This window comes from Schizophyllum commune (assembly GCF_000143185.2).
Source record: "Schizophyllum commune H4-8 unplaced genomic scaffold SCHCOscaffold_7, whole genome shotgun sequence".
NCBI lineage: Eukaryota > Fungi > Basidiomycota > Agaricomycetes > Agaricales > Schizophyllaceae > Schizophyllum > Schizophyllum commune.
In genome coordinates this window covers 1,388,972-1,416,666 of record NW_026089544.1, presented here as the reverse complement: position 1 = coordinate 1,416,666, position 27,695 = coordinate 1,388,972, and the positions used below count along the sequence as shown (strand labels likewise).

Genomic DNA, 27,695 nt, shown 5'->3' with positions numbered 1-27,695 from the left:
AGTTGTTGCTTGAGAGGCATATAGCGCAGGGAGTACGAGGAGAGGTTTGAGAGTGTCGTTGTGTGGTCGAAGGTGTGATACCGAAGTCGCTGATATGCAAGATAGCGGAAGAGTCGTCAGCGAGGGGAGGCAGGGCCACACTGGATGGGTGGCATCCTCGTGATGTTATAAGCATATTCCCGTCGCGCGTTGTGACCATTCTGTGGTGAAGGTTTCTTGATTTAGTGGCAGCACCTTTGTGGCGTTTGCAGGAATCTTCCGTCGGCCGTAGACGGCTCTTCAGAGTCGCTACAGCCTATCTGTCGAGTCCAAATAACACTCACCAAGCCACCCGATGAGGCCGAGTTCATCGACGCACAACCCATCGATGGGTCTAATCAGGACGTAAGTTGCTTGCCATCGTGCGCCACCGTGAGCGTAAAGCCCTCAGCTCGCTCTCTTACATCACGACGTCGATTGCCAACAGCACCGCCCACAAACCTGCGCAGCAGATGAAGAACGTTCGTTTGCATCGATGGCGTTCTTTCGATATCGGTGTCTTTCTGGCGAGCTTCCCTACGATTCCTGCGGCGATCTGTCGTGATCAGGATGTAGAGTTCATTGATCAGTGTGTCGTCCTCGATGAGTGTGTCGCCGCATCGAATCGGCGTACCGCCTTCAATGAATATGAAACTGCGTCGAGAAGGTAGAACGCCGCAAGCTATGCGTCGGGCGAACCACGTCGATGGGCTCGCATCGCGCCGCTTGAGCTGTGGACTGGATCGCTGCGATCGGGCTGGGAAACTGACCGTTTGTCCAGGTTTGGGATGAGCTATATGGGCCTTGCGGGGAGCACATGCCTGGCGGGTCAGTCCGGGGCTCCGGGCTGCCGCGGTTCGAGGGCCGCTGCGGGAGCTTGCCCTATTACGGGCCAGGGAAAAGTTTACTTGTTCGTCATGTAACAGCCTGTCTGGTCGCGCTGGCATCGTTCAGATCAAGGCTCTCGGAAGTACGTCGAGGACGAAGGGAACGATGGTCGGAGATCAACATGCATTTTATGGCCAACGCGTGCCTTTCTCGGGACGTCATTTTGCTGTATATGGCTCCGTGTGGCGTTGCAGGCATGCAAGCGCAAAAGTGGGAATCTCCTGTGCCTCTCAAGCGTGCAGCATAAACGTCGTAAAATACTGTACAGCCGCACTGCACAACAGTATACCGTAATGTTCTGTAGGTGTAGGCACTTCTCCTCCGAGTCCTGGGCCAGTCAGTGAGCGGACGATGCCGCCAAGCCGGGTCTGGCATATTCTCGCCGTTTCGTTTCTCCGCGGTCATGAGCGCATTCTTGACGTCTGATTCTCGCAAGCGGCAAGCGAACGCGCTCCAGGCTACAAGCGGATCTCCAGTTCGCCTAGTTTGCTTCTTCCTCCCGACCGCCATCTCCCTCATAAGCAAGTGCTGAGCAAGCGTCGCTCGCCAGCAATGAGTCTCTTCCGCAACCACAGCGTCATCATCGCCTCCCTCTTCCTCCCCGAGACCGCCGTGCTCGGAGAGGACATCCCAGAGACGCCAGAGAAGGCCCCGATCACTGAAGAGGCCGCCGCGGCCCTCACGCCGCAGCCCCTGCGAGGCGGTCCCCTGAAGAGTATCGTAGAGGATCTGAAGGACAAGGTGCGCACCGATCGCGATATGACGGAGTGCGCAAGCTGATCGGACGATCCCCAGACGCGCCATGGCACGCCGTCCCTCTCGCCGCGAGAAGAACCAGGGAACCCCTTCGCGGGCTTCAACCGCACTGCGACGACTAACACCCTGCGCGCAGTGTCGAAGGCCGTCGGGGAGCTGCCAGAGGCGCAGCGACCGCCGCTGTCGCGCGGCCCGACAGGCCCGGGCGCGCAATCAGCGCACATGAACGCGACACTGAGGCGCCAGCTGTCCGCCGCGACGTCCCCGACGCGCATGCAGCGCCGCCACTCGCGGTCGCAATCGCAGGCGCGCCGATCAGGCGAGCAGAACGGCACCACGAACGTCGAGCCCTGGCACGTCGAGTCCAACCCGCACTGTAATGGAGGACTCCGCAACGCGATCGAGTCCGTCGGGACGCGCCTCAAGCGCAAGGTCTGGGTCGGCACGCTCGGTATGCAGACAGACTCTTGCTCCCCGAAACTTCGTCGCGATATCGACCGGCGGATGGCTAAGGACCACCAAAGCTTGCCCGTCTGGATTCCGGACGACGAGTTTGAGAAGTGCTACGACGAGTTCTGCCACCAGGTCTTATGGCCGTGCCTGCACTATGTCATCCCCGATGCCCCAAAGACCACCCAATTCTTCCAGTCGTCCGCCTTCAAGCAGTACGTCGCCGTAAACAAGCGCTTCGCCGACGTCATCGCCGACAACTGGAAAGAGGGCGATGTCAGTAAGTAGATCCTTCGCCCATCCCGTCCTCCTCGCTAACCGACCCTAGTCTTCGTGAACGACTACCACCTCATGATGCTACCCCTTCTGCTCCGACAGCACCCCAAGCTCCCGCACAACGTCCCCATCGGCTTCTTCATGCACGTCGCCTTCCCCTCCAGCGAGATCTTCAAGGTGCTCCCCATGCGCCACGAATTGCTCAAGGGTGTCCTTGGCGCGGACCTCGTCGGCTTCCAAACCGCCAACTTCGCGCGTCATTTCCGCCAGACCGTCTCCCGCATCCTCTCCTACGAGGCACTGCCCAAAGGCATTCAGGTCCCCGACGGCCCGGTGCCCGGCCCGCAGCCCAACGGCTCGACGAAGGGTCGCTTCGTCGACGTCGGCGTGTACCCGATGGGCATCGACGTGAACCAACTCGAGAAGCGGAAGAAGGACCCGGAGGTCGCGGAGTGGGTGAACGTGCTGCAGCAGCGGTACGCGGGGATGAAGATGATTGTGGGGCGCGATAAGTTGGATGGGATTCAGGGTGTCAGACAGAAGATCCAGGCGTTCGACATGTTCTTGGAGCGCAATCCGGAGTGGCAGGGGAAGGTGGTCCTCATTCAGGTTGCATTGCAGACGACGGAAGCGAACGAGGTCGGCGGGGGCGTCAGCGATCTGGTAGCGCATGTGAACTCGAAGTGAGTGCGCTGCTTTTGAAAGGTAGTCTTTGTTTGCTAACGATGCTACAGATTCTCGACGCTCACTTATCAGCCTATAGTCTTCCTCCACACCCAGGATCTTACCTTCTCGCAGTACCTCGCCCTTTTGACAGTCGCTGATGTCTTCCTCGTGACCAGTAAGCCTCGGTCCGCTGACCGTTTCGAGCGATGGCTCATCCGTTTCCTCAAGGTCTTCGCGAGGGCATGGCCCTCCGTGCCCACGAGTTCGTCGAATGTCAAGAGGGTCGCCATCGCCCTCTCGTCCTCAGCGAGGTTCGTCAAACTACCCCATCGCAACATCCTTTCTCTAACTCCTCCCCCAGTTTACCGGCAGCTACAGCTACAGCGGCTTCCGCTCCTGCATCGCCATCAACCCCTGGGACGCCCGCGGCACCTCCTCCGCACTGGCCCAGGCGCTCACCATGTCCGACGATGAGGCCCTCTCCCGCTGGGAGGACCTGCACAACCACGTCATCACGCAGACCGCGCAGGCCTTCGTTACCTCGTTCCTCTCGCGCTGCGTGCGTGCGCATCTGGAGCACATCCAGCCGGATGTTGAGGACGTGACCGTGCTGGATGCGCATCGCGTAGTGCCGAGGTATAAGCATTCGTCGAAAAGGATGCTGTTTATTGATTTGGAGGGAACGTTATATAAGAGGTGAGTGGATGGGTTGCGTGGTAAGGGGTCAATGAGCTGATTAATGTTGGAAGGGATGTGTCGAGGGATGCGCTGTTGGACAATCGGTTTGACCCTCCGGAGGCCGCGCTCGAAATCTTGGAGAAGTTGGTCGCGGACAAGCGCAATGAGGTGCGCTTGACCACCTGTTGTTCACAAGCAGTCTGCTCATCGTTCTCCTTCAAGGTCTGGCTCATGAGCGGTCTGCCGCGGAGCGTGCTGCAGAGGATTGCAGACAGGATTCCGAGGTTGGGGATTATGTGAGCGGGAAAGGAGTGAATGGACAAAGCAAACGCTGACCGATCCTCAGCGCTGAGAACGGGTGCTTCATCAAGACGCTCGGCTCCGGCCCCAACAACACGGGCGAGTGGATCAACATGGTTGCTAACTTCAACTTGACGTGGAAGGCGTCGGCGCTGGAGATCTTGAACTACGTAAGTCAATGCCTTCTTGCACACACCAGTGCATCCTCTGACCCAATTTCCAGTTCACCGAGCGCACGCCCGGCGCGGTCGTTGAGGAACGCGAGGCCTCGCTCGTCTGGCGCTTCTGGACCGACCCCTCGAAGCCGACCGACTCGCCCGACCGCCAGTGGGCGCGCTGGCAGGCGGCGGAGGCGCAGAACCATATCTTCGATAGGTGAGCTTACTTGCCTGCACCACAGGAGAAGAGCATGCACTAACAAATTCCTCCAGCCTTGGCGAGCGCTTTGGCCTGCGCATCATCCCGGGCGCGAACTCCTTCCTTGTCCTGCCGAACAACATCTCGCGCTCGACCGCGGTCGGGGCGATCATGCACCCTGGCGGACCCGCGCACTCGCCCCTTGCGGGACGTGCCGCGTGGATGAGGGATGTGGATGGTGCGCTGGATCCGGGAGGTGAGAGCTCGAGCGTCTCCTACAGCAGGAGATAAGCTGAATCTTCGTTTCAGACCTCGATTTTGCCCTCGTCATCAGCGGCGACGAGAAGCTGCTGCGCCGTATGAACGACTTCGATCAGGCGGAGACGTGCTCGACGAGCGGGAAGGGCACGGAAGCGCGCTGGAAGCTCGACCCCGAGGAGGTGCTGAATGTGCTTGGGGCGTTTGTGAAGGCAACATAAGGGAATCCGGGTCGGTGCTGCCGCAGATATGAGGGGTAGCTATTGAGACGTGATAGAGCGGAAAGTCGTTAAGACACGAAGTGGCGCCGGGGTGTCGCCGCGCTGTACAGTTTTTAGTATCCTCCTAGAGTAGAATTGCCTGTTGTATTCATTAGCACTGTATTCGCTGTATACATGTAACTTGCTGTGCTTGCAACGTAGGGCTGGTGAGATGAGGAGTTCGTTGGTATTTGCCTGACGAGGGAAGGGGTGGTGGGTCCTTGTTTACTCTTGTGATGGCCATGCTTGTTCGCGGAGATCACCGGATTTTTACTTTCTTTTCTCGCTCTCATCTTGAACATATATCCTTTCTCTCTGAAATGTTCAGGCTACCTCCAATGCTTTTAATGACAAACTGACTAGTCTCTCGTTCTCGATACATGGGACTTCCGCGGGGGTTCATCCTTCAACGTCCAACAGCGCGTGCTCAGAATATTGTTGTTACTACATACAAGGTACGCGGGCACTTCACTTCAACCTAACCTCGACGCAGCCTGCATCAGGTACTGGCTCCTGGTAGGATATCTCTGCATCTGGCCCAAGAGCCCGCATTCGACGTCGGCTGTTGATTGTCGAGACGTACTGTCCGGCCTCTTAACGCTGTATGGCCGAAGACGACAGCCAAAGTGCGCGCCTCTGCTGCGGTCTTCCGTCGCAACAGCATAAGTGAGTGCACGGGTAGCGTCTGACGGGCGCTAATCTGCCATTCTGCGGCCTTACTGCACGGGTTACCCTGCCTCGAGATGATTACTGCGTCCATCTGATCACAGGCTATAGAGGCAGCACTATGCTCGCAGTACCTTTTACCGCCAGGCCAGCTGACGGTCATTGACTACAACAGCGTGATGAACAGTATAAAGGCGGAGGAGGCGGATCGTTGCGCAAAGTCAACCTGCCTCTCGCCGCTTGATGACCATGGCTCCGAAACCTACTTCATTTGTGATTGCCGTCGTTGTCGGGAGAGCATTTCGTGTGCTCGCTGCTCCCGCGAGTACTGTATGTATGACCACGCCTGAATGCATGTCCTTTGGCTAACCGTACATTCCAGCGCGACGCGGGCATAGACTGGTTTCCCTGCAGCAGATTCGACCCTCAGTACAGCGTTGGCGACGCCCAAAACATCACCTGCGGCTACTATGAAGTGCCCCTCGACTGGGCCGACGAAACCGCGGGCACTGCAAAGCTGGCCGTGGCTAGATATCCCGCCGCTGAGGAGCGCTGGGGTACCCTCTTCGTCAATCCTGGTGTGTTCTGAATATCTTGGGGTTGAAATTGTCTTCTGATACCCTTCAGGTGGCCCGGGAGGCTCAGGTGTCGAGTACGTCGTTGGCTTTGGCCCGAACATCAGCGTCGTGACAGGCGGCAACTACGACATCGTCTCCTGGGATCCGCGTGGATCGGAGGGACACACCGAGCCAGGGCCCCCTGCTTGTTTCAACACCGCCGCCGACTATTACGAGTACTTCAACGGCACGCTTCAGCTCACAGGGATTGAGATTAGAGGCCAGCTCCGAGACGACGACCAAATCGCTAGCTTCTACTCGCATGTCGACGAGATGGAGGCCAAATACATAGGTGAAGGCCAGCGCTGCGCAGATCACAAGAACGGACAGACTCTTGAGTACCTTGGCACGGCCGCTACAGCGCGCGATATCGTGGCTCTGGCGGACTACTTCGAACCCGGCGTGCAAGAGATCAACTACTGGGGTATCTCATATGGCACAATGCTGGGGCTCACGTTTGTCAACAGTACGGCCTCTCCATCTCCATGTCGTTACAACCGCCTAACCTGAATGCCAGTGTTTCCTGATCGCGTTGGACGTGTTATTCTAGACGGTTGCATGGGTACGACCGTTTACTTTCATGTCAAGAGAGACAGCTGACCTCTTCAGACCCCATCCTATATACAGACAGACCAAGCCCTCAGGTGAGTTGGACGTGTTGTCGATCTTGAAACACATGAACAGTGCACAGTATTACCCTAACGCGCTCGAATCGAGCGATGAGACGTTCGCCGGCTTTGCCGCAGGTTGCGCTCTGGCCGGAAAGGCAGGCTGCGCGCTCGTGAAGGGCGACAACGACACGGCTGCAGACATTGAGAAGAGAGTCCAAGACCTCCTTGACGTGAGTCCGACTCTGCTCTACCAATGCAATCTCATCTCATCAATACATGTCTACAGCTCGCCCACGACTTGACGGTGGCAGGTGCCGACATGAGCGAAATCCCCACATCCGCTGAAGCTCGCGCCAATCTCTACTCCATCATGTACTTCCCAAGCGCATGGGCCACGGTCGCCAGCGTCATCCGCGACTGGGGGTTGGCGCTCGAGGGTCTTGCTGCCAACCAGAGCGTGCCACCAGGCATCGCTGCGGAGCTCTCTTTCCTCAAGCCTAACCTGAGCTTGATACCTTCGTATGCGTATGAGGCGATATCCTGCGGCGACGCCGTCGACGCGGGCAATATGACAATGCGCGACGGCTTCGATACTATCGTATTTGCGTCGGAAACCGTGTCGCCTCTGTTCGGACCCGTCTGGGGTGATGCTGGCAATGCCTGCTTCGCGTGGCCGGCGCGCGCTGTTGAACGCTACACGGGACCATGGGATAACAAGCTCAAGAATCCGGTGCTGATCATCGGGAACACGGTGAGCTTGATCCTTGGTGCTGCAAGATATCGATTGATGTCTGTAACCCCAGGCCGATCCAGTCACTCCGTTCAAAAATGCGCAACTCATGGCCAACTTGCTCGGGGACAGCGCCGTTCTGGTGAAGCAGGACGGGCTCGGTCATACGTCGCTGGCGGAGAAGTTCAGCTGCACTGTCGGCATCATCAACAAGTACTTCACTCAAGGCTCGGTATGTGGTATACAAGTCGTAGGCGAGCGCATCTCACCCAAATACCTACAGCTACCGGAAGGCGACGATACAGAATGCGAGATCGACGACAGCGTCGTGCTGTTCCCCAATTCTAGTGTGACGCAAGCCAGCGTGAGGCTCAGCATGTTGGCTGACGCGGAGAAGGCTCGTTAGATGGCTGAGATCCAGCAAGTCAATGTGAACTCTTGCTGTGATTTGGACGCTTTAATGATGAGACACGACAACCCGGGCCCTTTTTCATACCACTGCGCTCACTGCTCGTATGCCTTCGTGTCATGGCACCATCAAACCTCACAGCTGGTGATAATCAAGATCTATGGAAAGTAAGTCATCGGGCAAGGGTTGCCGGTCGCTAACCTTGCCACTCTGAATCTTCAAGGGCTGCACTGCCTAACCTTACTCGAGGGTGCGTTAATACAATTCTAATTTGTCGTCGACATCAAGGCGGTACGACGTTCTCACTGGCACGGCACGATCAAACCATCCTGGCAAGCGATTGGGGATCACTGTAGTCAAGGCGAGGAGGTATAAGGGGCAGACGACTCGTGGTTGATCAGTCGACGCCCTCTGTCACCACAAGAACCATGGCGCGGACTACGAGCTTGTTTCCAGCTGGTGTGATAATTGTTGCCGGTCAGGCACTTGGATCGTCCGCGACAGCTGTACGTATCTCAGCTCCAATATACGCGCTCCCTGGCTCACCAAGCCCCCCAGCGCAACGCGGGGGTAGCATGGTTCTCGTGCGGCGACTTCGACCCTCAATACAGCGCTGGGGATGCCCAGAACATCACATGCGGATATTACGAAGTGCCCCTCGACTACGCTGACGAGACCGTGGGCACTGCGAAGCTTGCCGTGGTCAAGTATCCCGCCACGGGGGAGCGCGTCGGCACCCTGTTCGTCAACCCTGGTCTGACCTTATCTTTTCGGTTTCAGGTTCATCTCCTCTGATGCCGTCCAGGCGGCCCAGGTAACTCAGGCGTGGCGTTTGTCGTCGAGTACGGCGCGAACCTCAGTGCCATAACGGGCGGCAACTACGACCTCGTCTCCTGGGACCCTCGCGGGTCCGATGGCTTCACCGATCCAGGACCTCCTACGTGCTTCAACAGCGCTGCTGAGTACTACGAGTACTACAATGGTACCCTCCAGGTAACCGGTATAGACATCAAGGGCAACCTCAGCGACGGCGACCAGGTAGCCGAGCTTTACTCGCATGTAGGCGAGATGGAGGCGAAGCTCAAGGGCGAAGGACAGCGGTGCGCAGCGGGCAAGAATGGGGATACGCTGCATTATATCGGGACGGCGGCTACGGCACGCGATCTCGTGTCTCTTGCGGACTACTTGGAACCTGGTGTGCAAGGGATCAACTACTGGGGTGTCTCGTACGGGACGATGCTTGGGATTACCTTCGTGAACAGTGAGGTACCCAGACCTTCGTACTTGAGCACGTTACTTACCTTGATTCAGTGTTTCCTGAGCGCGTTGGGCGTGTCGTCCTCGATGGCTGCATGGGTATGCTCCTTCGTTGCGTAAGCCGGTACTGTACTAACCTCTCTAGATCCTATCCTCTACATGACCGAACCCAGTACTCAAGTGAGTTCAGTTTATCACTGCGAGGACCGCGCATGGACTGTTCGTAGTACTTCCTCAATAGCCTCGAATCCAGTGACGAGACCTTCGCTGGGTTTACCGCCGCTTGCGCTATGGCCGGAAAGGCAGGCTGTCCGCTCGTTAAGAACGACAATGACACGGCCGCGGATATCGAGCAACATTTCCAAGACATGCTTGATGTATGTCCTTCCCTTTTTCACTCTCTCGGATCAGCCCTGCTGATACACCCCCATAGCTCGCTCACAACCTCACAATCGGAGGCGCCGACATGAGCCAGGTGCCCACGTCTGCCGAGGCGCGCGTCAACCTCTACAACACGTTGCAATTGACGCAAACTTGGTCCTCCGCCGCCGGCCTCCTCCACGACTGGGGTCTCGCGCTTGAGGCGCTCGCTGCCAACGAGAGCGTACCAGCAGAGATCGCGGCGGAGCTCTCGTCGATGAAGACCAACTTCAGTGTGGTACCGTCGCATGCGAACGAGGCGATACTCTGCAGCGACGTCGTCGACGCGGGCAACATGACGATGCGGGATGGGTTCGATGCAATCGTGTCAGCGTCGGAGAACGTGTCACCTTTGTTCGGGCCGCAGTGGGGTAATTCTGGGAATGCGTGCTTCGCCTGGCCGGTGCGCGCTGTCGAGCGCTACACGGGCCCGTGGGACAACAAGCCTAAGAATCCGGTTCTTATCATAGGGAATACGGTGAGCAGTTGTTGTTCACCTACGTGGTATGCTCTCGACTGATATCTGACGTCCTCCAGGCCGATCCGATCACGCCATTCAAGAACGCACAGCTCATGGCCGACTTACTTGGAGACAGTGCCGTTCTTGTGAGACAGGACGGGCTTGGTCATACGTCGTTGGCGGAGCAGTCGAGCTGTACAATCGGCATCATCAACAAATACTTCACTGAAGGCTCGGTGAGTAATCCGCAACTCGTCGGCGAGCGCACCTGACACAGACTTCCTAAGTTACCTGAGAACGATGCCACAGTGTGCGAGATAGACGATAGCGTCGTCCTATTCCCCAACCCGAACGTGACGCAAGCCAGCGTGAGGCGGAGTATCCTGGACGCTACCTACAAGGCTGGCTAGAGGGACGTGTAGAGTACTAGATGAACTCTGTCTCTTCGTGGACCTTGGGCTGAACGTCGGACATTACTGATCTCATCACGGTGACGGGCATATCAATAGGATTCTTCATCATGGTGTTGAAGGCGATGGGTCCTAGTTTACACTCGTGATGATCAGTGGACCTCGACCATCGAAGGCACGGGATCGCTTGCTTCGTGCGCTCATGTCGAAATTCAACCTCACTGATTACACTTGCAACCTGTCAGCGCACTCGATGTCCCTGTCCTCCTGGAATTCTTTTCAGAGAGCTATAGCATGTTTAAGTCTCCTGCAAGTTGACTTCCAGTCTCTCAATATTATATCGCCTGGTGAAACAGTGACTCGCAGCTACCCCGCCGTCCCGCCGTCGAAAACGTCGCTCGTGTTCCATCGTCAGCGTGCTGACACGACGATTGCCGACGTAGCTTAACAGCGTGTTACCTTCGGAGTGTAATACCCAGCTAACCATTCTAGTCATAAGACGGGAAGCAGCCGCAGATGTTAGGTCACCAAGAGCCGTCCTGTATAAGAGGGCAACATCGTACAGTCTCAGGCTTGCCCAACTTGACTCCTACAGCATGTTTGCTGCGGCTTCCGCGGTGCTTTTGGGCGCGTGCGCTTTAGCCGTCGGTGCTGCTGATGCTACTGCTACGAAGGTCACAATCAGTCTTCACATGCTTGTCACGACATCATAGTTGACCTTGAATTGCAGCGCGGATCTGAGGTTGAATGGTCTTCGTGCAGCGACCTCAACCCTCTATACAGCTTTGCCGACGCGACCAACATCACTTGCGGGTTCTACGAGGTGCCTCTCGACTATGCAGACGAATCGGCGGGCACTGCGAAGCTCGCACTCGCGAAGGATCCCGCCCCGGAAGAGCGCTGGGGAACGATGTTCGTCAATCCAGGTAAATTCTCCTTCAATCAAGCATCTGCAACCTTCTAACAGCTACTCAGGCGGACCAGGCATCTCCGGCGTCGGCTTCCTCCTCATGAACGGCACCCAACTCCGCGCCGCCGTAGGCAACCACTACGACATCGTCGCCTGGGACCCGCGCGGCTCGCAAGGCAACACCGTCCCAGGCGCGATCTCCTGCTTCTCCAGCGCGGACGAGTACAACGAGTTCTTCAACGGCACGCTCGAGGCCACGGGGATCGAGATCCACGGGAACTTGACCGACGACGATCAGGTCGAGCAGTTCTACTCTCACATCGATGAGATGGACGCGAAGTACCGGGAGCTTGCGGAGCGCTGTGTCAAAGCCGATGCGGATGGCAAGATACTGCGATATGTGGGGACTGTCGCTACGGCGCGCGATATTGCGACGCTTGCGGATTATCTCGACCCGGGGGTGCAAGAGGTCAATTACTGGGGTATCTCGTATGGGACGACGATTGGCTTCGTCTTCATTAATCGCAAGTCTCCCCTTGCCTTCGCCCGCCTTTGAACTGAGCAACGGTTTCAGTGTTCCCCGAGCGCGTCGGGCATGTTGTCCTCGACGGTTGTATGAGTGAGTACTATGCATTCCATTGAGGTTTGGCTCTCACTCGTGTAGATCCCGAAATCTACTGGACCGAGCCATCTATTCATGTAGGCTTGCTTCAGATTCGGCTTGTCAGTCGCTAACCTAGATTGCTTCCAGTACTACCCGAACAACATGCTCAACACCGACGAGACCTTCACTGGCTTCGCCGACGCCTGCGCGCAAGCCGGCAAGGGCAGCTGCCCCCTCGCTCAAAACGATACCAGTACCGGCGCGGACGTCGTGCAATACGTCCGGGACCTTTTCGATGTGAGTACTCCCTCGTCGTAATATTATTTCCCCGACTCACCACCTTCCACAGCGCGCTCACAACCTGCTTGAGTCCGGCGCCGACATGTCCCAGACCCTCACCTCCTCCGAGGCCCGCGAATGGCTCTGGAGCACCCTCTATTTGCCACCGCAATGGTCCTCCGTCGCCGATACGCTCTCCGCTTGGGCGCAGTCCCTCGACTCCCTCTCATCTAACTCCACGGTCCCCTCAGACGTCGCCGCCAAGCTCGTGCCCCTCAAGTACAACATCACCGCGCCGCCCGTCTTCGGGACGGAGTCGATATACTGCGGTGATGCCATCGACGCAGGGAACCAGACCATGCGCGACAGCTTCGAGGGCATCGCGAACGCCTCGCGAGACGTGTCTCCCATATTCGGCCCCCGGTGGCACGTTATTCCTGCAAAGCTCTGCTATGCGTGGCCTGCGAGGGCCGTGGAGCGTTTTACGGGCCCTTGGGATAGCAAGCCGAAGAATACGGTGCTGATTATCGGGAATAAGGTGAGTTGGTAGTCTAGTGATAAAGTATTAGCCCTTCCCACTAACGAGGTTTACCTTGCAGGTCGACCCGATCACCCCTTACAGCAACTCGCAGCGCGTGGCCAGCATACTTGGTGACAAAGCCGTCCTCGTCACGCAGAACGGCTTCGGCCATACGTCGTTGGCGGAGAAGTCGACCTGCACGATCAACGCTATCAAGCAGTATTTTGCTGACGGCTCGGTACGTCCAGTCGAGCAAGGTTATATCTTCGACGTCGACTGACTTCCGTTCTCAGCTGCCTACCGGCGATGACACACAGTGCGAGATCGATGATGATGTGGTCATCTTCCCGAAGTCCGATGGCACCCAAGTCAGTGCCCAGCCGACCGTAGGAACTGACAAGCGCTGTATTGAAGACGACCTCTAGATGATGAACGCGGACACTCACACGTACACCACTTATAAGTTATCGTAGTCCCGGCCTAAGATCATAGCTCGTTCCCCCTTAGGCTTGCTTTGCTCCGGCGGCGATAGAGTCATCAATCTGTGCCAATGGGCTGACGCAAAATCCACTGCGACAGTCAGAATGACATAAATATATTGTCCGTGCATATAGACCAGCAAGAAATACAGTGCAGAGCATAGTCCGTTCAGTAGCGTAGCACGACAAGATGATGCAGATGGATACTTAGATCGTGGACTGAAGAGATTTTTGGTGCATCTACACGCGTGCGCCTTCCGGGAGGCGATAGTACAAGGGCTGAAAGTTGTCAGCTTCTATACAGTCACGTCAATGCCCGAGGGTACTTACCGTGTCGAAGACATGATAGAAGTGCTTGTTCTTCCCGCCTTCGTGCTTGTTGCCGTAGTACTCGTCGGGGAACCACTGCAAGGCTAGCGATGAGCAGTGAAGAGTAGTAACGGCAGCGCAGACGTACGTGTTCCACCGGCAGATCCTCCCTATAGGAGCGAAGGTACCGCTCCTCGAACGACAGATCGCTCGTCGTCTCGCCATGCTTGGGCACCACGAATTGCCCGATCTGCATCTCCGTGTCCGTGACAACACCCCGGGACACGCGGGCGTACGCAGTGCGATAGAGGCCGCGGTACATGATATACTCGCACCTATTGGTGAGATGAGACCTCGCATCGGAAAGCGCAACCCGAAGCAAGCACGTTAGCAAGAAGGGAAAGGTACTCACCATCGGTCCTTGTCCTCCTCGTCGATGTCGTACATCCGGCCGTCTTCGACGAGGTAGCGGTACGGGTTGGGCTTCTGCGCGTGAGGCCGCGTCACGACATAGCCGAGGAATATGGTCGGCATGGGATACGCCTCTGCCATCAGTCGCCCGAGCTCTGTGCTTTGCAGCTGGCGGTCGAGTCTGTCTTCCTCTGCGTGTACGTGTCAGTGTCGAGGATGAATAAGGCAGGTGGGCAACGAAAAGATGCTTACTTTGTCCGTTGTGCGAGACCACGACCATGACGTCCGTACCCCAGACGTCTAAAATGGCAGTAATCGCAGGCGCCAATTCGCCGTGAGGCGATGGTAGGAGATGATGTGTCGAGTTCTTGATGGGAAACTGTGACAGAAGAAATCAGTCCTGGGTGCAGAGAACGGACGAAGGCGGCATACCTTGGACAGAAGGACGGCACCCCAGGTGTGCTTGTTCGGTCCCGGCCCAATGTCGACAAACTAGTCATCGGGTCAACGCAAGGCATCATGAGATGCCAGCGGTTTGCTCACGTAGCCTTTCTCCTCCGCCATATATCTCGACCTATAATGCGATCTATTCAGCATTCCTGCCGCCGTGCAAGTCCAGATGCTCACAAGTCCCGATTTCCGAAGACGGTACGCTGTTCAAAACCATCAGCACTATTGTCATACGCAAAACCCAGCGCCTTACATGCAGATCCGTCTCCAACAAGCCCAGAACGTCCAGCCGCATATCGCTAGTCATCCACTTTAGCATCCATCCTCGACCCATGACACAAAGACCACAGAAATCACCACTCACTCCGCAAGCTGCGCAATCAACCTCTGGCTATCCCGCCCCTCATTATCGAACCCGAAGTGCACCGTCCATATCCCCGCGGTCACGATCCTTGGGCCCGCGTTGTACGGCCGCGGCGCGGCCATGGGCTGGCGGTACAGCGACGTCGCCAGACCTAGGATGCAAAGGAGGGCGAGCGTGCCGTATGCACGCAGGCGGGCGGGCTTGGGTAGCTCGAGGGCTAGGAGGTTGGACTGGTCTTTGTGAAGGGAAAACGCGAGCGTGGAGGCCAGGAGTGCGGTCTGGGCAATCATGACCCTGGGCTCATCGTCAATCAACCGCCTATGTAGAAGGGGATCAGGAAGCATAAGACTCACAGATCCGTCCGCTCACGCAAGTAGATACCGCCCGGGACAAAAGCATACGCCACCGTCCACACGCTGGCCAATATGAACAGGATGTACACAAACATCGCCAGCCCCAGTGTACGACCGTGTTTCCCGGTAGACGCGGCCCTTGAGACGACGCTTGGTACCAGCGAAGTCCAGTAGACGGCCGCTGCGAGGCTGCCAGCGTAGCCAGTCCAGCCGCGGTAGCGATACATCACGAGGGATGCCGCACTGCCGAGGACGTGCCAGACAGGATGCGTGAGGAGCGACGCGATGAAGGTGTGGACGGGAGGTTGAGTGGTAGTCTTGGAGGACGCGGTGCCGGCAACGTCGCCAGGGGTATCTGAGACTTCGCCACGCAGGGAGGCCACAGCGAGCGCAGCCCCGACAGCCATAGCAAGCAAGGTCAACACAGCATGGTGCGGAAGCGGTCCGCCAGGCTTGTAATCGTTCCAGCCCGTCCAAGCCCACGCCGCCAGTGTACCGGGCTCGGTGAGGTAGGCGTGCAAGATAAACGTGAGAGCACCAAGCGGGAGAGCGCCGAAGAGCCAGTGCACCTGGGATTGATTCGATGTGCGAGATGCGGAAGATTTCAGGGCGCGAGGCCCGAGAGGTACATCCGAAGTTGCTCGAGGGCGCAAAATGAGCTCGAGGCAGCAAAGAACGGCGAACAGGAGACCGGTCTTGTTGTATCCGCCTGTCGCTTCGTTGACGAAAGGCCAAACTTAATCGAAGATCAGTGATCGACCTCAGACCAGAAGTCCACAGTCGAGCTCACCAGGGCTATTCGAATGATTCGCATACTTCCCGAGCGAGAACAATATGAGACCCAATAACCAAACTGCAGATATATCAGCCCAAAGTCACATAACAAAACACTCGCTCTCACCAACACTATGATACGCCCTCCCTTGCCTCCTTGGCTGCACCAACAGCGCCGCCTGCCTCAAGGTGACGAACGACGTGCTTGGCGTCACCAAAAACAACCGGTGAACCGGGCTGTATGACAAGTACGAGAGAAGCGCGGCGAGGGATAGCACGTGCAGCGCAGCTTGCCCTTTCTTGCTGGACGCCCAGGAGGCAATGATGCGCGAGCCGAGTAAGGCGGGTGAGAGGACGCTCAAGATGGCGAGTTCAGGGCCCGCAATGGCGAGCTCCCAGACAGAGAAGTAGAAGAGGGTGGGCTGGACGGCGGTGAAGACGGCCCAGAAAGTGTGGGCTGGTGTCGTGAGTGGGTTAGTTCTGGGCCTGATTCGAAGACTTACCAAGGTACAAATCCGACGCGAAGGTTACAAGGGAGCGAAGCGATGCTGAGCGACCGTGTTCATTATGGCCAGTTGTCACGGCTGGCTGAACCGCACTCTGAAGGGCTCCTCCATGATCGTTTGCTGCAGACTTTACGTCCAGAGTGTGACTATATGCGGGGTTAATCGGCTTGAATTTCTCTGTACGCCCGCTGGTATCATGCGAGGCGGTGAATCTGGGCATACGTTTCTTCAAGAGGTACATTGGACGGACTCCCGACTGAAAGGACGAGCTGTAGAATTTTATTACAATTTTCTCTAGGTCAACCATGAGAAAATCAGCTTGCCTGAATATTGTTCGCTCTGAAGTCCTCTTCTGCGGCGGCGTCGAAGAGTACGTCAAGGATGACAAGGCCCCATTCGAAAAAGCTGTATCGCGTATAGGCTTCGTGCAAATGAGCGCATGCGCGGACGAGGTGCGAGTAAGCTACTCACCTCCCGGTATACGCTTGACCTTATGCTGGTAGAAGAAGTAGCCTAGTGGCAAAAGTGATGCGAAGAACGTCGACGCGACCGTTCGTCTGCAAGCGTCAGAATCAGATCGACAGCCGCAAGCTCAGCGCTATACTTACCTCCATCTTCTAGCCTTTCCAGACGAACGCAGGGTCCCGCCAATCATCCACGGCAAAGTCAAGACAACGTAAGTGATCATGCACACGTCGTGAATGTCATGGTCGTCCGTCGATGTTATGTAGACCCATCCGCCGCAGCTCAGTGTCCTCAGAATGCCTATGACGAAGAGGGTGTTCGACCGGTTCAGGCAGTACAGCAAGTACACCAGCGCGAACCGGGGACCTGAAGGGAGGGGAATCAGGACCATTACGAGCCGCGCTTTACGCGCCTCTCACCGGATGTCAGCGCAATCATGATCTGGAATATATTCCGCTCGGGGTACCAATCTCCGATCCTGTGCCCCGCATTAGCCAGTCCGCTTGCTCATCATGATGAACGCGTCGAGATCCCACTCACGTCGCTGACACCGAGGGGAACCACTCCTTGGGCCACCCCGCGACGCCATTCTTGACGATCTTCTTGTAGTGCAGCATACACCCGAACAAGAGCGCGCTCGCGAACGCGGTCAGCGCGAGGCCGGTGTGCACGCGCGCGACAAGCCATCCGGGCAGCGCCCTGGGGGATCCCGGGCTCGACATGGAGGGGATGGTGGTGGTAAGAGGCAAGGGGCTTTTGTACCGCACGCCAGGCCGACACCCGAATTCAAACGCGCGCGCCGAGAACGCGCCTGAACCATCCCGTTGGCGATCTCGGCGGACGTCAGCCGGCGAGCAGCGGGCCCAAGTTCGCGTCCCCGTCCCGTGACGATGACGTCGGTGGACCTACAGCCGCACATAGCTATCCAGAAATGCGAGTGAACAACAGACCCTTCGTTCGACTTGCCATTGCCAAGCTGGCGATTTTGATGAGGAAAGGCATGTTGATTGTGACCAAGACTAACAGCGAGTAACCACAAGCCTACTTGGGCAATTATCCTCGGCATATGCCGGTCAATGTTGAACTTCAGTCTTCAGCGTCCATCAGCGTTCCACTCCCTTACGTGGTATGTATAAGTGAAAGGTCTGGCCCACGTATATTCTCAGATACAGAGCCCGAGGGTCATTTCCTCGCATAAACCCCAGAAAGAAATAGCCACGGAGAAGTAGCGCATACGTCCGGGCCACAAAGTCACTGGCATTACGGACCTCCTTAGCGGCCCCTTCCACCCTTCGGCACCAGCTTCCCTCCTCTTCCTCTCGCAGGCTTCGGCGACAGCACACCTACTTCGGAGCTCCTCATCCCACCGGTCTGTGGCGCACCTGGCCATCCAAAGCCTCCACCAGGGGCTGGCCGCTCGGACGCGTCAAACCCAGCAGGCCTCGGCGGCGCATCAAAGCAGAGGAACGGACTGCCCACCAGCGGCGGACTCTGCGGAAGGACGTCCATCGCGGAGTGAGACGGGCGAGCGATGGCTGACTGGGATGGACGAGCGATGGCCGAGGGTCGGACGGCCTTCCCTCCATCTCGATTCCCATTCCCACTCCCGCTCCCACTGCCACTGCCACTAGCACTTCCCCGCACGCTCCTCGCACCCCGCGGCTTAGTGGGACTCTCCGCCCTCCCCGGCTTCACCGGACTCGCACTCCGGCTCCGCGACCTTTGCGGGACAGGCGTATACCGGTCGCCCTCCTCTCCCTCCTGCGAACCGAACAGACTGCTCATAATCTTCGTGGGCGTCGGGAGAGCGCTGTAGATCGACGCAGGCGTGGCCGTGAACATCGTCGCCGGCGTCGCCTGCTCAAAGAAGCCCGCCACCGAAGGGGGTGACTCGACCACGATGCGAAAGCCGCCTGTGGACTTGACGGTGTTCGCGCGCGAGACGTCCGAGTAGGCGCTCTTCACGGTCGTAGCACGACTGAGGCGGGTATCGGCGCGGGTCAGTCTGGTATTGGCGCGGTTGAGGCCGTCGTCGGGCCCGTCGTCCGTCTTCAGAGCCACCGTGTACGAACTGGCAACGGTGTCCAAGCGGTTGTTCATCGGCCTCTTCGCGCGATACTTCGCCGGGCGTCCCAAGTCGATACCTAGATCTTCCAGCCGAAGGTCGGACTGCTCGCGCGCGTGACCGGCGCGGCGTTTGGGCTCGCTGTGTAGGACGTTCGCAGCTAGACGATCGTTCTTGCTGGGAGTATCGAAGTCCTCGCCGTGCGACAGCAGAGACATGACGTCGGTATCAGCTACAGAGTTCGCGCGCGAGATGGACTTTTTGTTCGTCTTGGTGAACGCATTTGCGAAGGGAGCCGAGGGCCAGCGGAAGGAGCCAGAGGGAGGAGAATCGCTGAGAGCGTAGCCTTGACCGCCAGATCCCTGAGCGCCGCGAGAGCGAGAGGAGTAGCGAGAATCAGACCGCTGAGCGCGATCACCAGACTCCCCAGGCAGATCATGCTCATCCTCCAGATCCAGCGTATAGTCCTTATCGTCCCACACGCTATCGTCCCCCGGCGCGTCCGGTAGCGCCTTCTCCTCGTCTCCTTCTTCCGTTGGCATATACCGGTACTCCGTCCCGGCCTCCAGCCGCTCCCGCGGGCGGCGCCGTTTCTCGCCATGCCCACCACTGAGCCGCATGCGCCGCGCGCGGAGGCAGCCATAGACGAACCAGGCGAAGAGCGAGCCGAGGATGACGCCCGCGACGACGCAGGCGGGGACGACGTATTTGACGACGGTGGTTGAGGGCGTGCGGTCGAGCTTTTTGGGAGAAGAGTTGGGTGCGGAGGTGGTGGTGTCGGGCGGGAGTGCAGTGAGCGAGATGACGGAGGGGCCGATTGAGGTGGGAGTCGTAGCGTCGGAGGGCGAGCTTGTGGAGAGCGAGGAATCTGAGGTAGTAGTTGAGTCGCCATCGAGGGTGAGGTCGAAGACAGAGTTGGCGTCGGAGATTATGTTCGTCTGAGGGGCGGCAAGGAGGTTCGTAGTGGTCGGGATTAGAGGAGCGACGGGAGGCGTGGTGGTCGTAGCGTAGACGCCGCCAGGAGGATAAGGCCACCAGTAGTCGTAGGTGCTGGTCGTTTGAGCGCCGCCGAGCAGAGGGTCGACTTGACGGTAGTTGATGTTGTGACGAGAGACAGGAGTCGGCGAGCTTCCTTCCGGACGAGGAGATCGTGGCTGCGCAGGGCGAGTGGTATCCATTGTAACAGAGCGTGTATTGTTCGTGAAGATAGCGTAATTCGGAAAATCGGAGTCAAGGAGCGTGAAGATGATAGAATGAGCGTGTTGTGTAGGGCGGAAAACAAGTCTGTTGCTGTCCTAGGTCATGGACGTCTTGATCGCGGAGAAGTAGCCAAGTCTGGCTATCTGCTGCAGGCCTTTAGCTATCTGGATTTTTCACCATATTTTTCGAGACGTACACGTACGACTCGCGTACGCGCCACCAAGTTCGTTTACAGCGCTGGACCCTGCCTGGACGTGATGGGCGGTGAGAAAGAGTGTGATTGCGGCTTGATGCGGTCCCTCGGCGGTAAGGCACGCGAGCCCTCGACCACGTGGCCGAGACCGCCCTTTGTTCTTTTCCAACAAGCCGCCGTCACATCCAACCAGTCACGCCTTTGCCCGCTGTCCTCGACCCCCGTCGGCGCACGCCATCGCGAGGACCCGTGTCTCGGTCAATTCTCCGCTCGAGAAAGATAATTATCACGTCCTTCCTCGTTGCCTGGCAATTTTTCTCTAGCGCGTGTGTAAACGGACTTTACCATACCAACCATCTTTTCTGGGTTGCTGCCGAGCTGCATTGTTGCTCACGCACCCTCTCCCCCTTCCGGCCGCCGCCCCGACGGTGCATAGCCTCCATTTACATACTCCTTACGCGTCCACTGGATGAGGATCTTCTCTTGGACCTTTCTTTGCAGTCCGCTATATCGGGGAGCACCGCCTGCGCAGCCGTCTCTGGCAACGCTTGTCCTGATATACCATCGCGCCCTTCCGCAATCGATTCCACTTCGACCGATCCCAGGATCATCATTGCTTGCATTGGAACCGCATTGTCGATCGAGGTACGTCGGTATGCGGCTCTTGATGAGCCTCTATTGCGTCCATCTGCTCTCTATTATTCTTCATTGACCTTGTGCTCCCCCCTTCGCTTGTTGCCTAGTGCCCATAGCGCATGCAACGACCAGAAGCGCCCGCTCAATGAAGCCATTGTACTGGATTCCCTCGTCGGCGCTCGCGCTGCATTGCTCGTAATCATCCCTGCAGTCTGGGCTCCCGGTCGTACCCCGTCGCCGTCGTGTCAAACAAATGAATTCACCGAAGTGCACGGGCGGCGCTGCGTTGCGCGCGAAGGAGGTGCGTTGACTGCAACGAGAGGAACATCGGAGTGGGCGATGCGCCTTCCTAGTCCCTGGGGGAGCGAGAGCAGGTGGAGGTACACAGCCGTGCCGTGGACGTCATGTCGGGCGCTCCCACCAAGTCGGGGGCACCGTCGGTGGCGTTCCCCCGCCGCGCTCACATGTTGAAGTCGGAGAATACCGAAGGGCGTCACATGTGCCTTCAGGTTGATATTTCAGATGCAATGGCGATCACATCATCACACCAAACGGGGCAATTGAATGGTTACCGTTAAACCGTGAACTTTCTCCTCTCGCTGGACGAAATCTCGGCAATTCGCTATCAATGGGTCGTGCATCGGCCCTCAGAATTCCAGCGGTGTCCCAGCAGAACGTGAGGAATTCGACGAGAGGCGTGGAAGAGCAGTGCCGGAATGCTGGGCGTGTGATGTCCCTAACCGTCGTCGTGCGGACACCGTCGACGATTCCCTTTGGCAACCAGATCACTCGCGACCCCTCATTCACTTGTTGGTCCGTAGCGTCATAACGACAAATCGTTGGCGTCGCGTCCGCATTTGATTACTTTAAGTGTTCCGGCTCTTCACTCATCTCCTCCGTTCCCTTCTTCCCTCCCCGTCACCTGCCCGCCATCCGATGTGGCGACGATCCTACTCTGCTTTCCTGGTTTAATACTTAATATCTGGATGTCTAAGTCTCGTTCCCAAAGGCCCACGCCCACCAATCTTTCGCCTACCGCGCGCCCTCCTTCACGACAGAATACAGCCCGAGAACAAACGCCGTCCGCTGCACAACGTAGTGCACCCACAGAACACGCATCCCCCTCCCCCTCCGCCGCACCAGCCGCGCACTCCAGCAGCCCCGCTGCCCCAACGAACGCCCCTACCACGTCCCACCGCCCCTCCTCGCCCAGCGGCTCGTCCGGTGGCGCTATGTCACGCCAGCCCCGGGGGAATGCGTCCGAAGGGGGACAGGACTCGTCCGACTCGCAAGCCGAGATGGCAGACACGGAGCTCGACCCAGAGCGCAGCCAGCCGTCCGGCGCATCCCAGTCCTCCCCCGATGTCCCTGTGCAGCCCAAGAAGAAGCGCACCAGGACGCTCACCACGCCACATCAGTCTGCGGTGCTGCACGCATTGCTCGCGCAGGTACGTCCCCCGTGCCATTGCTGCTGCGGCACCGAGCGCTAATGATCCGCTCGCAGTCGCGGTTCCCGACGACGGCAATGCGCGAAGAGGTGGGAAGGTCGATCGGGTTGAGCGCCCGCAAGGTACAGGTGAGCATGTCCTGATCGCGTATGCGAGCGCGTTTGCTGATCTCGACCCCTCCTCCAAGATTTGGTTCCAAGTAAGTGCTCATGCTCTCACATCCCATACCCATTGCTCACATTGCCCTTTGTTCTCCAGAACCAGCGACAGAAGGCACGGCGTCCAAAAAAGCAGCAACAACAGCAAGAGCAGCAGGCAGCGGCGGGCGCATCGGGCTCTGGGTCGCGCGACCAGCCTCCCGGCTTCGAGCCTTTCAGCCAATTGCACGAACCGTACGCGCACCAGTACCAGCGCGAACCTTATGCATCCGGCGGCGTGCAAGGCTTTGACCCACTACGCGAGAGGCCGCGCTACGCGCCTTACCCCGGTGAAGCTCAGGCGGGCCCTAGCTCTTCGTCGCCACTCGAGTCCCCCGTGCAGCGTCTTTCCGGACCAGGGATGCCTGGCCGTATACCCACGATCGACGCTCGCGGCTATCCCTCGCCCGTGCGCGGCGCCGAGCAGTGGTCCCCTGTGTCTCCTACGACGTCTGCCTGGTCTGTCGGGTCCCGTCGCTCGCGCCGCCATGCGCCATACCCCGACACGGGCTTTCACCGCACCCCCAGCCCCGAGATGTCGCGCCTCTCCCAGCGCACACGCCTTCCGTCGCCTCCCAGCGACTATGCTGCACGCACGCTCCCCCCGCTGCCCCCATTGACCATGCCGTCTTCACGCCCCGGCGCGCCGTCTAGTAGCTCGCCTACCGGCCCTATCCTCGCGCCGCTCAGCCCATACGCTCCGCCTCCGTCGGAACCTGTCTTCACGTACCACGCCCCTCCGGGCTCAGGCGGCTCCCCCATCGAGCTGCCTCCGCCGTTCGCGCTGCAGCCACAGCCGCAGTGGGACAACAGCGCGTTCCGCTCGCCCACGCGCGCTGACTTCCTCATGCCTACCCCCGCGCGTCCTCCGCCAGGCGGTGCACTTACGTCGCGACGGTCTACGGTAGGCTCGAGCACCGCGACGCCCCGCCCGCGCTCGCCTCCGACGAACCCTGGTCGCTACGACCCCGTGCGTGGACTCTTCCTGCCGTATCGGTCGTCCACCCCTGATGATGGCCATGGCCCTCTCTGAACACTCACGAACAATAATTTCTCTTACGCATCTCACGATCGTTCTATGCACACCGTCATTTCCCGTACGCCGGCTACGACGAACCCTCACTGTCTCTTTTCCTTTCCTATTATCTCTCTCTCTTTCTCTTCGTTCTACTCACCTACCATTACAGCCTGTCATTGGCCAACCTATCCTGTCCTTTTAATTTCCTACCCGTAATTCCCGTCGCCACACCAGACTATTCACTGCCCAGGGCCTATAATGTGTACTACCTCGTGTAGATCTGTTCTCGTCGCTGTCCCTACCGTCCGCGCGACCCACATGTATCTCTTTCTGTTGTTGTTTTGATTACCCCCTCTTCTCTAAGTACCTAGTACGATAATCTCCCGCGCGCGCACTAGCCTACGATCACCTAAAGATCCCGCTACCTCTCTCTAATCTCGCATCCCGCAGTGAGCGGAGTTCGAGCGCTGCTCCCTCCCATCACGGCGGTGCGAACCCCGTCTCTCCAATCTCGAGATCTTATATACCTACCGCTCCTGATCTTCTCTAATTTATCCCACTAGTACTCGTACAACTCCAATCTCTAATGCATTGATCTTTTACGCGCGTTGTGCTTCGCCGGAAAGCGTGCCCCATTTCTGCATGTCCGTTGACGAGGGGGAAGCGGGAAAAAGAAGCAAAGGCACGGTATGCATTTGTGGTACTACGGAGGCCTACTATACGTCACCCTTCAGCGCCGCCAACCTCATTCGTACCTTCGCGCGGGAGCGCAGCTCTGCCTCCATGGCTAGAGATTGCGCGTTATCCACCGCTGCGGGCTCTGGCTCCCGATGGACCGCATTTCTCTCCTTCATGAGGCGGCGCAGGAGACGCGCGCGGCCCTCGTCTGCCGCCGAGCTCGCTTGGGAGCCGGTGGCACCTTTATCGACTAAGATGAATGTCAGTCACCCGCTGCCCCAGATACAAGGTTCAACACGCGCGAACCTTCTTGCTCAGCATCGAGGGGGGCAGGCGATACAAGCGGGGCTGCCCTCGCAGCGTGCCCGTCCTGCTTACGCAAATGACCCGGCGACCTCCGGGCGCGCAATTGTTCAGAAGGGGTCGACGGCGGCGCGGTGTGTTCGCCCTCGGGCGTATGAGATTCTGCGCTATCTGGCTTACCCGGACTCTTGTTCGAGGACGTTGAACCTTCGGTCAGGCGGTCGGACAAGCGCTCAAGAAGGGCGGGACGGTGGGAGCGTGCCACCATTTTCTCGGGCCCGAAGCTCGTCGAAATAGGATCGGAAAGCCGGGCCAAGAGCGCAGGGGGCCGCTCTGAAGGAGCTGCGCCTCCCTGCGTAAACACTAGAAGCGCACGGTGAGTAGAGCGGAGAGATAAAGCATGGAAATGCGGTGAGCGCAGTCAATAAACGCACCCTGTTTGCTCGACACGGAAGGCTGGTGGGTCCGTTGTAACTCCGTGCGTGCGGGCCTCGAGCCCAGGATGTGCGCGTGTACTGAGTCTCGGAGACTGAATGGACGCGGCGGTTTCTTGCGCCGCTCGCCTTTCTCTTCAGAAATGCTCTCAAAGGGAGTGGAGCTCGCCTTTGTGCCTTCCGCCACGCCTTCACGAGGAGGCGCTGCCTCAAGAACATTCTCCTCGACCGCAGGGACCTCCCTCTCCTCGCTGACTGTATTTCGGCCTACTGCCGGCGTTTGGGCGCTCCCAAGATTCGGGCTGATGCCGACATCATGGCCTCGGGTGTGATGATGGCGCTCTCCCCGCAGAGGCAACTTCCCACGCGCCTTCTCGCTGAGAATCCCCTCCCTCCCACGCTCGTGTGTATTTGCGCCGACGTCGTGCTCCCTCGTGCTGCGCCGAGCTGTCGATTTGTCTTCAGACGCGTCCCCATCGTCCCCAGACGGTGATACACCGCGCATGGGCGAAGGGGAGAACGCTGCGCGAGATCGCCGGTCATGTTCTTCGTCCGGCGAGACTTCGCGGCATCTTCCAGAAGGGGACCAAGAAAGTTCGGGGGAGTAATATCGCCTTTGGGACGTCCGTCTTCGTTGACGAGCGGTCGGTCGGTACCGGGACCGTGAGTGGGATCGCGTGCGTCGCTTCGGGGGGCGTGGCGAGCGAGAACGTGATCTGGGTGATCTCCGCGAGCCTTCCCCAATAGGAGAGACCGAACGAGGAGAGTAATGTGAAGGGCGGCGACGCACTTCGGGAGTGTATGCGATGTCGGCGTCGTACTAGATGCGCATATTGAGTTAGTAGAGAACGTGGAAGAGAAGTGAGGTATCGTTCCACCTGAACAACGCGGTCATAAACGAAGAGGTCCTTGTATGGCGAGCGGACAAAGGAGTACACTTCTGGACGCGAGTTAGACACCGAGATGCTGCCGGTAATTGTCGTAAAAATGTATACCATGGGCGAAGTGCTCGGCATTCGGATGCCTATTGCCTTCGACATACGGCGAATCCATGTCCAGAAACTCGGCGAGCAATTTAATCGCTGACTCGGCGCGGATGTCAATAGACTTCATAATGGAGATAATGAAGGTAGTCAAAAACTGAGAGCAGCGTAAATCCCCGAGCGAATGAATGCAGTTGCTTCTACTGACCTCGACATCAAGGTTCACCCAGACCTGTAGCTCGCGGCGGAGAAATGCAGTGGTGCGGGCGATTAAGTCGTGAGAGCCGGCGAATTGGGCGGGGGTAGGGTATGGGCGGTATCGGGTGAAGGAATTAGATGCTACATGCTTGGTGGGGGACGGTCAGCTTTGCGAGCGTAAGTAGAAGTCCAGACTCACTTTTGCATACAAGCCATGCTGGTACACCCAGCGCCGCTTCCGTATAGACTCGTCGAGTCTGTCCGACTCTGCTTGCCGGGCGGCTCTGCGACCCCATTCGCGCTCTGCGCGTCTGCGTCTGATAGGCGCGGCAGCGGTCGATCGTACTGCCAAAGCAGGCTTGGGAGACGTACGCAGAGGATTAAGATAGTGTCTCTGGTAGTCATAATTGGAGCGAATGTTGTGAATGAGGTGGTCCCCCGTGTTTTGGTTGCAGAGGGGGCATTTGCGGGATTGCTCTGTGATGATGGCAGGCCTGAGACAATATCCACCTAGCAGTTGTAGGGGGACGCACCTGTCCATATTAGAAGGCACTCAAAGCAAAACTCATGTGAACATGTAGGGATGACGGTGCGGTCCACCAGCTCCTGCAGGCAGATGCTGCAATTGTGGCCGTCATCTTCGAAGTCGAGATCCTCTACTGCATCTTCCCGATCGTCCGAGGCCACATTATCGTCGTTGTGATTCTCCTGCTTGACAGATACCTCTGCATCGCGAGACATGAGGTGGACGTAGACGTGCAGACGCGCAAAGCAGCAATCTCTGAGCTAAGCGCCCTTTTCATTTCAAATTTCCGGTCCGCCTTCTGCGGGGCTCACAGTTCGAATCCGCCATCCCCGGTGAGCTCTGCGTCGGTGCCCATTCTTTCTACCTATGTGTGATCTTCAATGGCATCAGATAATGAGCTTTACTCACGGACTTGAGTTGCTCTAGCAGTGCCAGGAAGAAATTGTCAGCGCTGCAGCGGCAAATCCCGAGGTCACCCGAATGCCACGTGCATGCCGATCAAAAGCAATCGAGTGTTGGAATTCACAGGATTACCACGGAACTCAGTTTGGTTCCGTGGCAATCCTGAGTTCACCGTCTCCTCCTCCTTCCCCCTCCCCTACTCGGGAAATCTCTGATTTTGCAGATCAAAGCTTCATGCAGGGCGGAGGAAGCGCTGCTTGAGGGCACGTGCACCTTCACCAATTATGACGGGTTGCATCTGTATGTAGCGAAGGCTACGTAGGTTCTGCAGCCCTTTCTTGCGCGGGACTCGCTGAACCGTATCCTGTGGTGCATGGGCTTTCCGAAGTTGAAATAGCGCAAGCGGATGTCTCGCGTGGAACATGGTGTGACGCCTCGGCCTTAGCCGACGCCACGTGCTCTACCTTCACCTCTCGCGGGGGTATTTTCCTTTGGAGTTCCTT

At 57.9% G+C, this 27,695-nt stretch overlaps 10 protein-coding genes across 10 annotated transcripts; 6 read left to right on the top strand and 4 right to left on the bottom strand.

Moving 5' to 3' along the window:
* Positions 1-188: 188 nt before the first annotated feature.
* Positions 189-1,030, bottom strand: SCHCODRAFT_02320655 (uncharacterized protein). Its single transcript, XM_050342367.1, has one exon. The coding sequence runs from the start codon at positions 963-965 to the stop codon at positions 378-380; it is 588 nt and encodes a 195-aa protein (XP_050199662.1). The 5' UTR covers positions 966-1,030; the 3' UTR covers positions 189-377.
* A 355-nt stretch (positions 1,031-1,385) lies between these two features.
* Positions 1,386-5,087, top strand: SCHCODRAFT_02629180 (uncharacterized protein). The gene is made up of 12 exons (XM_050345515.1): positions 1,386-1,647; positions 1,702-2,392; positions 2,441-3,071; positions 3,123-3,229; positions 3,283-3,365; positions 3,416-3,750; positions 3,804-3,900; positions 3,955-4,028; positions 4,079-4,202; positions 4,256-4,407; positions 4,464-4,645; positions 4,699-5,087. Exons 1-12 carry the CDS (start codon positions 1,459-1,461, stop codon positions 4,866-4,868), a joined length of 2,835 nt encoding a protein of 944 aa, XP_050199661.1. The 5' UTR covers positions 1,386-1,458; the 3' UTR covers positions 4,869-5,087.
* Positions 5,088-5,816: 729 nt separating this feature from the next.
* Positions 5,817-7,937, top strand: SCHCODRAFT_02504593 (alpha/beta-hydrolase; the record flags this gene model as incomplete). The annotated part of the gene is made up of 9 exons (XM_003030889.3): positions 5,817-5,903; positions 5,956-6,151; positions 6,201-6,656; positions 6,708-6,752; positions 6,800-6,834; positions 6,882-7,031; positions 7,088-7,552; positions 7,605-7,763; positions 7,815-7,937. The coding sequence occupies 9 exons, from the start codon at positions 5,817-5,819 to the stop codon at positions 7,935-7,937; spliced, it is 1,716 nt and encodes a 571-aa protein (XP_003030935.2).
* Positions 7,938-8,036: 99 nt separating this feature from the next.
* SCHCODRAFT_02629174 (alpha/beta-hydrolase) lies at positions 8,037-10,716 on the top strand. The gene is made up of 9 exons (XM_003030890.2): positions 8,037-8,446; positions 8,499-8,694; positions 8,746-9,201; positions 9,252-9,296; positions 9,343-9,377; positions 9,425-9,574; positions 9,631-10,095; positions 10,155-10,313; positions 10,365-10,716. The coding sequence occupies exons 1-9, from the start codon at positions 8,369-8,371 to the stop codon at positions 10,485-10,487; spliced, it is 1,707 nt and encodes a 568-aa protein (XP_003030936.1). The 5' UTR covers positions 8,037-8,368; the 3' UTR covers positions 10,488-10,716.
* Positions 10,717-10,727: 11 nt separating this feature from the next.
* SCHCODRAFT_02581236 (uncharacterized protein) lies at positions 10,728-13,494 on the top strand. Its single transcript, XM_050343913.1, has 10 exons — positions 10,728-10,796; positions 10,854-11,161; positions 11,218-11,413; positions 11,463-11,921; positions 11,972-12,016; positions 12,062-12,096; positions 12,149-12,298; positions 12,351-12,818; positions 12,880-13,038; positions 13,094-13,494. The coding sequence occupies exons 2-10, from the start codon at positions 11,084-11,086 to the stop codon at positions 13,223-13,225; spliced, it is 1,722 nt and encodes a 573-aa protein (XP_050199660.1). The 5' UTR covers positions 10,728-10,796; positions 10,854-11,083; the 3' UTR covers positions 13,226-13,494.
* On the bottom strand, positions 13,330-17,660 carry SCHCODRAFT_02629172 (uncharacterized protein). The gene is made up of 20 exons (XM_050345514.1): positions 17,452-17,660; positions 17,331-17,389; positions 17,055-17,277; positions 16,918-17,003; positions 16,770-16,867; positions 16,669-16,715; positions 16,444-16,592; positions 16,068-16,397; positions 15,957-16,019; positions 15,167-15,902; positions 14,814-15,107; positions 14,703-14,748; positions 14,627-14,652; positions 14,543-14,573; positions 14,432-14,491; positions 14,252-14,378; positions 14,001-14,190; positions 13,737-13,923; positions 13,610-13,684; positions 13,330-13,558 (listed from the first exon to the last, which is right to left on the bottom strand). The coding sequence occupies exons 1-20, from the start codon at positions 17,631-17,633 to the stop codon at positions 13,520-13,522; spliced, it is 3,048 nt and encodes a 1,015-aa protein (XP_050199659.1). The 5' UTR covers positions 17,634-17,660; the 3' UTR covers positions 13,330-13,519.
* A 420-nt stretch (positions 17,661-18,080) lies between these two features.
* SCHCODRAFT_02320448 (uncharacterized protein) lies at positions 18,081-20,496 on the bottom strand. Its single transcript, XM_050342365.1, has 2 exons — positions 20,373-20,496; positions 18,081-20,322 (listed from the first exon to the last, which is right to left on the bottom strand). Exon 2 carries the CDS (start codon positions 20,152-20,154, stop codon positions 18,184-18,186), a length of 1,971 nt encoding a protein of 656 aa, XP_050199658.1. The 5' UTR covers positions 20,155-20,322; positions 20,373-20,496; the 3' UTR covers positions 18,081-18,183.
* A 249-nt stretch (positions 20,497-20,745) lies between these two features.
* Positions 20,746-21,245, top strand: SCHCODRAFT_02320452 (uncharacterized protein). Its single transcript, XM_050342366.1, has one exon. The coding sequence runs from the start codon at positions 20,839-20,841 to the stop codon at positions 21,079-21,081; it is 243 nt and encodes an 80-aa protein (XP_050199657.1). The 5' UTR covers positions 20,746-20,838; the 3' UTR covers positions 21,082-21,245.
* A 992-nt stretch (positions 21,246-22,237) lies between these two features.
* On the top strand, positions 22,238-23,683 carry SCHCODRAFT_02702236 (uncharacterized protein; the record flags this gene model as incomplete). Its single annotated transcript, XM_003030892.1, has 4 exons — positions 22,238-22,453; positions 22,510-22,581; positions 22,641-22,652; positions 22,712-23,683. The coding sequence occupies 4 exons, from the start codon at positions 22,238-22,240 to the stop codon at positions 23,681-23,683; spliced, it is 1,272 nt and encodes a 423-aa protein (XP_003030938.1).
* A 660-nt stretch (positions 23,684-24,343) lies between these two features.
* On the bottom strand, positions 24,344-27,014 carry SCHCODRAFT_02629162 (uncharacterized protein). The gene is made up of 8 exons (XM_050345513.1): positions 26,798-27,014; positions 26,464-26,741; positions 26,275-26,412; positions 26,079-26,223; positions 25,962-26,023; positions 25,084-25,903; positions 24,653-25,012; positions 24,344-24,596 (listed from the first exon to the last, which is right to left on the bottom strand). Exons 1-8 carry the CDS (start codon positions 27,003-27,005, stop codon positions 24,385-24,387), a joined length of 2,223 nt encoding a protein of 740 aa, XP_050199656.1. The 5' UTR covers positions 27,006-27,014; the 3' UTR covers positions 24,344-24,384.
* Between the last annotated feature and the right edge of the window lie 681 nt (positions 27,015-27,695).

Excerpts from the sequence above, each read along its gene's own strand:
- SCHCODRAFT_02629174 (XM_003030890.2), top strand. The coding sequence starts at position 8,369 with ATGGCGCGGACTACGAGCTTGTTTCCAGCTGGTGTGATAATTGTTGCC. Across the intron at positions 8,447-8,498 it reads TTGGATCGTCCGCGACAGCT|CGCAACGCGGGGGTAGCATG; the intron begins GTACGTATCTCA and ends CAAGCCCCCCAG. Across the intron at positions 10,096-10,154 it reads TTCTTATCATAGGGAATACG|GCCGATCCGATCACGCCATT; the intron begins GTGAGCAGTTGT and ends GACGTCCTCCAG.
- SCHCODRAFT_02629172 (XM_050345514.1), bottom strand. The coding sequence starts at position 17,633 with ATGTCGAGCCCGGGATCCCCCAGGGCGCTGCCCGGATGGCTTGTCGCG. Across the intron at positions 16,716-16,769 it reads TCAGAGCGAACAATATTCAG|CTCGTCCTTTCAGTCGGGAG; the intron begins GCAAGCTGATTT and ends AAAATTCTACAG. Across the intron at positions 13,924-14,000 it reads GAGGAGGACAAGGACCGATG|GTGCGAGTATATCATGTACC; the intron begins GTGAGTACCTTT and ends TCTCACCAATAG.
- SCHCODRAFT_02320655 (XM_050342367.1), bottom strand. The coding sequence starts at position 965 with ATGCCAGCGCGACCAGACAGGCTGTTACATGACGAACAAGTAAACTTT.
- SCHCODRAFT_02629162 (XM_050345513.1), bottom strand. The coding sequence starts at position 27,005 with ATGTCTCGCGATGCAGAGGTATCTGTCAAGCAGGAGAATCACAACGAC. Across the intron at positions 26,413-26,463 it reads AGCATGGCTTGTATGCAAAA|CATGTAGCATCTAATTCCTT; the intron begins GTGAGTCTGGAC and ends TCCCCCACCAAG. Across the intron at positions 24,597-24,652 it reads CCTCGATGCTGAGCAAGAAG|TCGATAAAGGTGCCACCGGC; the intron begins GTTCGCGCGTGT and ends CATTCATCTTAG.
- SCHCODRAFT_02320448 (XM_050342365.1), bottom strand. The coding sequence starts at position 20,154 with ATGGATACCACTCGCCCTGCGCAGCCACGATCTCCTCGTCCGGAAGGA.
- SCHCODRAFT_02320452 (XM_050342366.1), top strand. The coding sequence starts at position 20,839 with ATGAGGATCTTCTCTTGGACCTTTCTTTGCAGTCCGCTATATCGGGGA.
- SCHCODRAFT_02629180 (XM_050345515.1), top strand. The coding sequence starts at position 1,459 with ATGAGTCTCTTCCGCAACCACAGCGTCATCATCGCCTCCCTCTTCCTC. Across the intron at positions 4,029-4,078 it reads ATTCCGAGGTTGGGGATTAT|CGCTGAGAACGGGTGCTTCA; the intron begins GTGAGCGGGAAA and ends ACCGATCCTCAG. Across the intron at positions 4,203-4,255 it reads CGCTGGAGATCTTGAACTAC|TTCACCGAGCGCACGCCCGG; the intron begins GTAAGTCAATGC and ends CCCAATTTCCAG.
- SCHCODRAFT_02581236 (XM_050343913.1), top strand. The coding sequence starts at position 11,084 with ATGTTTGCTGCGGCTTCCGCGGTGCTTTTGGGCGCGTGCGCTTTAGCC. Across the intron at positions 11,162-11,217 it reads CTGATGCTACTGCTACGAAG|CGCGGATCTGAGGTTGAATG; the intron begins GTCACAATCAGT and ends CTTGAATTGCAG. Across the intron at positions 12,017-12,061 it reads TGTCCTCGACGGTTGTATGA|ATCCCGAAATCTACTGGACC; the intron begins GTGAGTACTATG and ends TCACTCGTGTAG.